At 34.4% G+C, this 9,685-nt stretch overlaps 1 protein-coding gene across 1 annotated transcript; it reads right to left on the minus strand.

Moving 5' to 3' along the window:
- Positions 1-541: 541 nt before the first annotated feature.
- Positions 542-1,789, minus strand: LOC120191588. The gene is made up of 2 exons (XM_039194521.1): positions 1,658-1,789; positions 542-1,579 (listed from the first exon to the last, which is right to left on the minus strand). The coding sequence occupies exons 1-2, from the start codon at positions 1,787-1,789 to the stop codon at positions 542-544; spliced, it is 1,170 nt and encodes a 389-aa protein (XP_039050452.1).
- Between the last annotated feature and the right edge of the window lie 7,896 nt (positions 1,790-9,685).

The raw sequence follows: 9,685 nt of genomic DNA on the forward strand, positions 1-9,685 counted from the left end.
TTCCTCTTCTCCTAGATATACATGCTTCAGATGATTTGACAAAGGTTTCGTTTTCAATTTTGGTGCCTGCACAAGAGAATGAAGAAGCTTGGTGTGAGAAAGAGGTGACTCAATATAAGATACATCATACCTCATGGGTTTGAGTGATTCTAGTTCTTGGATTGTATCTTGCAAATCAAGATCCAATACATACTCTTTCATGATTCCCTACAATCCTTCAGGAGTGAAATTCATGTTGAGTGCAACTTTCAACTTGTCATCATTATTTAAATAAAAAATTTCCTGTGTTAAAGGGTCAATAACATCCATGAAAAAAATAGAGGACACATCACCAGGACATCTCATGGCATCATAAATATTGAATTTAATAATTTCACCATCAAATTCCATGGTAAGTGTACCATCATCTACATCAATTTTTGTCCTAGCTATTTTCAAAAATGGTCTTCCTAACAAAATTGATGTTGATTTAGAATAATCATCTTCTTGCATATCAAGCACATAAAAAATCTGTAGGAAAAATCAATTCATTGACTTGCACCTAAACATCCTCTAAAACTCCCTCAGGATATACATTAGATCTGTCAGCTAGTTGAATAATCACTCCTGTCTCTTTCAAAGGACCAACGTTCAAAGATGAGTAAATAGAGAGAGGCATGACATTTATTGAAGCTCCTAGATCTAACATTGCTCTCTCAATCCTAACATTACCGAGTTTACAAGGGATAGTGAACATACCTGGGTCTTTGTACTTGGGGGGTAGTTTTTTCTGGAAGACATCTGAAACATTCTCCCCCATACTTACCTTTTCATTGCCCTTGAGCTTTCTCTTATTGGTGCACGATTCTTTAAGAACTTTAGCATATCGAGGTACTTTTTTAATTACATCAAGTAAAGGAATATTTACCTCGATCTTGCGAAATGTCTTAAGAATTTCTTTCTCTTCTGCTTTTTTCTTGGATTTAGCGAATCTAGAGGGAAAAGGAGATTCTATGACAAATTCCTTCGGTTTTTCGCTTTTGAGTCCTTTAGGTTGGTCTTTCTGAGTTTGAGGAGCAACAACTTCCTTTTCAGCTTTTTTATCTAATGCTCTCCCATGTGCCAATGGACTAGGTTCCTTCAACTCCTTTCCACTTCTTAATGTGATTGCACTAACGTTTTGTTTTGGATTAACAATGGTTTGTGAAGGTAACTTACCTTGGGATTCTAACCGATTCACGGATGATGCCAATTGACTCATTTGATTCTCCAAATTTTGTATGCTTGTTCTTGTCTCTTGCTGAAATTGTTGTGTATTGGTTTCAAGTGATTTGACAATTTCTTCTAGGGACATACCCGGCTTTGAAGAAGACTGCTCATGTGGAGAACGCTGGAATTGTGATGATCTTGGTCCATAGCTAAGGTTAGGATGATCCCTCCATCCTGGATTATAGGTATTTAAGTAAGGATCATATTTCCTTTGGGGGGGATCGAGAAACCTTCCAATTGCATTAGCGTACTCATGAGAATCATCTTGAAGTGTAGAACACATGTCAGTTGGGTGACCGATCACATCATATATCCCACAAGCTTTCACTTGCTGTGTTTTTCTTATAACTAGTTATTGAACAAGGGAGGTAAGATGCGATAATTGATGTTCAATGGAGGACGAACCTACCTCGTTCACCCTTCTTGAAGATGTGTCTTGCCTAAAGCCAAATTGTTGTGAATTGGCGGCCATGATGGAGATCAATTCCCTAGCTTCACGAGGAGTCTTATTCACTATGGCGCCTCCACTAGCTGCATCCATCATCTTCCTCTCTATGGGTAGAAGTCCCTCATATAAATATTAGATAAGAAGTTGCTCAGAAATCCCATGTTGAGGGCAGCTTGCACACAGTCGTTTGAATTGTTCCCAATACTCATGAAGGGTCTCAGTATCTTTTTGTTTTGTTCCACATATCTCCCTTCGAATACCAGCGGCTCTTGAAGTGGGGAAATATTTATCAAGAAATAACCTCACCATATCGGACCAAGTAGTTACAGAACCAAGGGGTAAATAGAAGAGCCAATCTTTAGCTCTATCGGTTAGCGATAATGGAAAAGCGCGCAGTTTTATCTGCTCTTCAGTCACTCCTTGCGGTCTCATACTTGAACATACCATATGGAATTCCTTCAAATGCTTATGAGGATCTTCATTCTCAAGTCCATGGAAAGTAGGCAACAAATGAATCAAACCAGATTTTAGTTCAAAAGCTACCTCTAAAGTTGGGTAGTTAATGCAGAGCGGTTGTTGATTCTCATTTGGTGCAGCCAATTCTCTTAGAGTTCTTTCTTCGTTGGCCATTGTTCCTTCTACTTCAGAATCGCTGGAAGAATCAACCAAGTTGATTGCAGATTCCGATTCAGGGGATGAAGAATAAGAAGCTTGTTTGTTGCGCAAGTTAGTTTCTTTTCTTAACCTGCGAGCGGTCTTCTCGATTTCAGGATCGTATTGGAGTTCACCTGCACGAGAAGAACGGGGCATCAAAATAAATCTAAATGACACCAATCCCCGGCAACGGCGCCAAAAATTTTGTGGGTGTCGAATCCAACAAATAATAATACTTGCTTTTTAGAAATATAAATTATAGTAGTGATAAGCAAGGTTGAATCCACAGGGATTGAGTAGACTTATTTTAATGAAAATTAAAGCAAGGAAAAAGGGGTTTTTGAAATTGAGAAAAATAAAGTCAAAAAGCAATTATAATAAACTAAGAATTTAGAGAAATTAATATTAAGGAAATATCTAACTAAATGTATAATTTCAGAATTGATTCAGAGAATTGATCATAGATGCAATGATAAAATCTTCTACTTTTCACTAAATTGGTTATGGTTATTGAGAAGCTCTAACAACCTGTCTCTCCTTAGTTTCTCGATAATTAAGAGAAGCTCTTTGATTATTTCCCTAGTTAATGAACAACCCTAAACAAGCTCTTAAGATTTAATCCACCAACATCATTAATCACTAGAGGGACCACCAATTCTAGCCAACAAATACTCAAGCTCGATTCATTTAGACTAGGTTATATACCTTCATAACATAATCATAATCAACCATGTTACTTTACCACTAATATTAGAACATTTAAACAATTACGGATTTAAAGTTCTAAATGGCAATTTATCAACCTGAAAATTGAACAACGGATCCTTTGCACAATCAATCAAGAAAATAATTCTTAATAAAAACATAATATATATAAATAGCAAAGAAGTAAAAGAACAATGAAACTTATTTAGATCTCACAATCCTTGAAGAACCAAAACTTCAATTGTCCTTCAGTTGGAACAAAAGTATTTAGCTACTCATAATTGAAAGAAAACTAAAAGAAAATAAAGATGAAAACTGATGTAAAACTTGATGATCCACTAATGAAAGCCCTAGTTCCCCTTTTATAAGGATTTTCCTATTATAGATAAGGAAGTTTCCCTTAAAGAAAATCCCACAAAAATAGGAGTTTTAAATGCCCTCATCTTTTTCTAAAGATAAGAATAAATCAAAAGAGTCTTCCAGCCGTCATTAAACTCTTTTTCCTTTGTAAATTTGTAGCCCTAATTTAGGGTTACACGGACTAGTAAGGCGCGCCCACGCCTTAACTGAAGACTTCTTCTGCGGTAGTTCAGGATGAATAAGCCGTGTCCACGCCTTATGCGAAAACCTCTTCTAGTCTTGCCAACTTCTTGAATTCTGATTTTTCCTCCTTAATTTGGGGATTTTGTGAAGATCATACTAATCATTAGATTTTGAACTTGATTTATCCAAATCTTCAACCTAATCCACAAAATACGAAATATAATCAAAACCCATGATTTAAGCAATATTAGTTATTCAAATATGAGGAAAATATCATAGAATATATGTCTAATATGCATCTTATCATACATACACAACCAGAGGACAAATCAAGGCTATTAACCGATGCCCTCTCCGCCTCAACCATAAAAGTCTTCATTATAATCCATTATTGAGTGGTAGCCTTATCTCAAGAAAAATTATAGAATCGAATTGAGGCTCATCTACAAGAATTGGATAAGCAAATGAGTCAATTGGATAAAACGTGGGACACCTAAAGTCTCAAGGTAAATTGTCGTCACAAATCGAGACTAACCTGAGGGAAAACGTCAATGCCATAACCCTTCAGAGTAGTACCGTTATTACACCTCAGATCCTAGATAGAAGTGTCACGCAATCGAGGGAGAAAAAGAAAGATGAAATGCCATCTCTTCCCACTCAAAGTACTTCCCCGATATCTCCTCCTCACTCCTCTTACGTCGTACCACCTCATTTTCCTTCAAGGCTGGTGAAACGTGACAAGCAAGCTGAAGAGAAGAAAATCCTTGATATGTTTCAAAAACTAGAAATAAATATTCTACATCTTGAGGTAATCCAGAAAGTATCGAGATAGGTCAAATTCCTTAAAAATCTCTGCACAAATTAAATGTGACTTACCAAAAATAGAAGGTGAACTTAGGAGAGAATGTCTCCTCCGTCTCTAAAGTTAAAGGACCAAGCTATGTTTGCAATACCTTGTAAGATCAGTAAGGTTGGGATCAAGCGAGCTATGTATGCTCTTAGCGCCTCTATCAATGTAATTCTTCTCTCTAACTACAATTTGATTACCACTGAGCTTTTAAAGGAAACGAGAGTTACAATTCAACTCACCAACATATCGATTATATGCCTTGGAGAACTCATAGAAAACGTTCTGGTAAAGGTAAACGATTTAATTTTTCCAACTGATTTATATGTTATTGATATGGAAAGTGACCATACAAGTAATGCCTCCGAAATTCTCCTCAATCATCCCTTTTTGAGTATGGTGCATACAAAAATTGACGTATGGAGTGGTATTCTTACCATGGAGTTCGATGGTGAGATCGTTAAATTTGATGTATATAAAGCGATGAAATATCTGGATAACATTACAAATACTAGTTTCATTGATATTTTTTATTTTTTAGTAAATGAAACTAACTTATCCGATGATTTTTGTAGGAAATTTGAGGGTAAAGACAATAAATCCAGGGAGTTGAAAAATATTTCATTTGTTGATTCAAATTTGCACTTAACTCCTTCAAAAACTAAATTTTTACCTTCCATTTTGTAGGAACCAAAAATAGATGTGAAACCATTGTCGAAACGTTTAAAGAACTAATATTTTGGTGAAGACGATGTGTTGCCGACGTTGATTTTCGACAAGATTTCAAAACTGAGAGATCTGAAGAAAATCCTATGAGAATATTTATAAGGAAAATAAGAAAAATTATATTATCGTAGAATTTCTCAAATTTCTTAGATGGAAAAAGCTAATGAGGTGGAAATGTCTCTCGGTGAACATGTTGTCTGAATTAGGTCTTCGAGTTAAATGACATTAAACAAATTGCTCTAATGGGAGGCAACCCATTTTTATTTTTATTTTTCTTGATTTTTTTGTATTTATTTTATTTTTTCTTTGAATTTTCAGGTATCCCGAATTTTTTGGTCTAACTTAAATGAAGTTGATTGCGGTTATTTTGGTCGAACATCAGTTGCAGACGATAGCATAGTCTTCTCTTCCTTGTGCATTTTAGCAAACCCCAAACTTACAATTCATTCAAAAGTCCGTTCTACCGCTCATTTCTAAACCATTCCAAGCCTTTGTTTAATTTTAATTCAACCCCAACTTTTAAATCTTATCTTTGGGCCCTATTTTCTTATCATTTACCATATATTTCCACCTTTTATTTCACCTATTAAATAGGGGATGCCTAACAAAATGTGTTATAGTAAATGTTAATAATTTTTTAATATTTTCGGTTAAGCGTTATCTAAAACATTATTTTTTTCTACCGAAAATGTTAATATTGGGTTCTACATAAAATGTTTAACATTTCCAGGAAAGTGCTATCTGAAATATTATTATTTTTCTGCCGGAAATGTTAATATTAGGTGTTACCTAAATTTTTTTTTTTACCGAAAATTAGGTAACGAAATTAACATTTCCGGTAAAAAAATAATTTTTAGGTAGCGCTTTAACGGAAATGTTAAAATAATATTAACATTTTCGATAAAATCTTTCCTTAGTTGTATATTAAAGTTATCGTACAACAAAACTACTCATTAAATAGCTGTGAAACCCACTTATCCCATTCAATTTTCAATTTTAAAACAAATTAATTCCATTCTTTTTATTTTTTAACCCCCACGTGCCCTTATAATTAAAACAAAATAATTTTTATCCATTTTCCACACATTTTTTTAGGCTGAATTTCTCAAATAAAGCAGTTGAAAAAAATTTATTCGAATAGGGCACTCTTGGAATTATTTCGTGAAATAGAGTGAATGATACAGTAAATCCGAAGACGAATTGGAGTCCAAGCGACTTATACACAAATTTGGGGGAGACGCATGGAGTGCAATGCGTCTACCATATTTTTTCACCTATGTAAATGTACAAAGGGTAAATTACACAATTAATCATTTAACTTTATTCTCTCTCCAAATTCACTCATTGCTCTTTTAATTTTTTCAATTTAATCACTCAACTTTTATTTTACTCCTATTTTGATCACTCTACAATGACATGGATTGTTTTACTCCTATTTTGATAATTCATCGACCATTGTTCAAGTTGTTATATGGAAGTCAATTTGATCCATCAGCTCTAGCTTTGAATTTGTGTACTAAAGAAACCAACATCGTGCTCACATAATTTCTAATTGAAATTGGGTTTAGGTGGGAGTTATGACCTCCACTAATTTAGGGTATAATAAAAATAAATTAATTAAATGCGACTACACTGTTTTGGACAACACTTTCAATTAGAAATTATGTAAGCACGATGTTGGTTTCTTTAGTACACAAATTTCTAATTGAAATTGGGTTTAGGTGGGAGTTATGACCCCCACTAATTTAGGGTATAATAAAAATAAATAAATTAAATGCATCTACACTGTTTTGGACAACAATTTCAATTAGAAATTATGTAAGCACGATGTTGGTTTCTTTAGTACACAAATTCAATGCTTGGACTCAAAAAAAATTCCCTTTGTACATTTATGAAAAAGTGAAAAAAATTACCCTTTAGTACACAAGTTGAGTGATTAAATTGAAAAAATTAAAAGTACAATGAGTGAATTTGGAGAGAGAGTAAAGTTGAATGATTAATTGTGTAATTTACCCTTTGTACATGAAAAACAATATGGGAGACGCATGGAGTGCAATGCGTCTCCCATATTTTTTCACTTGTACAAAGGGTAAATTACATAATTAATCATTCAACTTTACTCTCTCTCCAAATTCACTCACTATACTTTTAATTTTTTTCAATTTATCACTCAACTTTTGTTTTACTCCTATTTTGATCACTCATCGATAGGGATGGGCATGGGTCGGGTTTTTGGTCCACCCGACCCGACCCGAGAAGAAGGGGACCTCCACCCGTGACCCGACCCGACGAAATTAATTTTTCACCCGACCCGACCTGAAATAATAAAAAAATTATTTTTATTCAATAAAAACAGTGACTAAATTGAAAAAAAATATATGGAGGGATATTATTGTAATTATTCCTAAATATATAGGGTAAAATTATATATTTTTTCCGGGTCGGGTCGGGTCGGACTTTTTTCACCCTAAACCCGAACCCGACCCGAACCCAAATTTTTTTTAGAAAAATCTGACCCGACCCGATCGGGTCGGGTCGAAACCCGTTAGGTTCGGGTTAGATGCCCATCCCTACTCATCGACTATTGTTCAAGTTGTTATATGGAAGCCAATTTGATCCATCAGCTCTAGCATTGAATTTGTGTACTAAAGAAACCAACACCGTGCTTACATAATTTCTAATTGAAATTATTGTCCAAAACAATGCAGCTGCATTTAATTAATTTGGAGAGAGAATAAAGTTGAATGATTAATTGTGTAATTTACCCTTTGTACATTTACATATGAATGAAATTGATGAAAAAATATAGGAGACGCATTGCACTCCATGCGTCACCCCCAAATTTGTGTGTAAGTCACTTGGACTCCAATGCGTCTTTGGGTTTACTATAGCATTCGCTCTATTTCACGAAATAATTTCGAGAGTGTCATATTCGAACAAATTTTTTTTCAACTGCATTATTTGATAAATTCAACCCATTTTTTATCACCTCCCTTTTATTTTCTTCCTTCACTCTTTCCCCTCTTTTATTTATTTTTTTCTTTCACCCACGTCGTCGCACCTTAAGGTCACCGCTCACCGATCATCTGATCTATCACCGTTGACCATATCTTGACTCCTATCTTTGCGAATCTTGATCGTCTACAAGCCACGATGGTTCGAGCGAAGAAATCAAGAAACTGATAATTAATTTCTCTCGTTTAATCATAGACATCGTTATCCACCGCTCCATCATATCCAATGCCCATTGTCGAATCATTTTTGAGGTAAAAAAATGACTTTAATTTTATTACCTCATTACTGATGTATTGCTCTTTGGCTTTGCAGGAAATTTCAACATCTATCTGCACCCCGACAACTTCTCTTTTAAGCGGTCGAACCTAGCCATGACTGTGGTCGTGGTCGCCACTAAACACGGGGAGTTTCTCTATCCTTTATCTAGTACCTTAGTTTTACGTATTGGGACAATACACTTTAAATGAGGGGTGGAGTGATTGAATTTCACTTTACTTATCTTTGTGCTTCAATTCTAGTATGTCTTGGCTGAATTGGTTGAACTTTTTGTTGAAATCATTCGCCTTTATTAAATGTTTTGGCATGTCATGCTTGCTTGAGATCATATAATTGTTTGAGTTTATGTATTCATAATAGCGAATGGAATGAGTAGTGATTTGAGTAAATTTTTTTGTGATATTCCATGATTTTGTTAGTTGAAATGTGTTTAACTCAATGCATGTACACACTTCGATAAAATTTGAGCCTTTACGAGCATATTCTTTATATTCTTGCTCTTATTCTTATTTGATTGAATGTGTTGAACTAGGCGTTGATATTCTAGAACCTGAACTTAAATGCATGTCGAGACTACATAAAAGTTTGATGCCCTAAAATGATTAGGCCACTTAGGATTCACCCACTTTTTATGCTAAAATGTCTATCCTTTCGTTTCCATTAGTTAACCAAATTTGAGTTTATTCCCATTCTTTGTTTTCACCATATATTTAAACCCAAGTCTTTTTACTTTTGTCTTTCTTTTCTACCCTTTTCAGGACAAGAGATTGAGTTAACTAATGAACGATCATGATCCACACAAAAAAAAAACAGTTCTGAAAAAAAGGGGAAAAAAGGTTAAAAAACAAAAACAATAATAGTTCGAAAAAAGGAAAAGAAAAAAAGATTGTTTGTTTGATGTTTGTTGGTTGGTGTATTTATTTTGTTGCATTCATTTACTTTGCTTATCTTGTGGATTTAGATCCTATTATTTGTGAATCTCTTGTCTTGACCTTTAGCCTCGTTTTAACCTTATTATCCACCTTTACCTAAGTTTTGTTACAACTTATTCAAGACCCTTTGATTATTGCGTAACTTATTCAAGACCCTTTGATTGTTGCATTTTGTTCTAATTAGTAGTGAAGATTTGATTTTCTTACAGATCTATGGTAATATCACTTTTAGTTCTGACTTTGATGGTTGTTGTGAACTTGAGTTGCATGATGTGTTTCAATATGAGACGA

This window comes from Hibiscus syriacus, unplaced genomic scaffold (genome assembly GCF_006381635.1).
Source record: "Hibiscus syriacus cultivar Baekdansim isolate YM2019G1 unplaced genomic scaffold, ASM638163v2 tig00116970_pilon, whole genome shotgun sequence".
In the NCBI taxonomy this organism is placed as follows: domain Eukaryota; kingdom Viridiplantae; phylum Streptophyta; class Magnoliopsida; order Malvales; family Malvaceae; genus Hibiscus; species Hibiscus syriacus.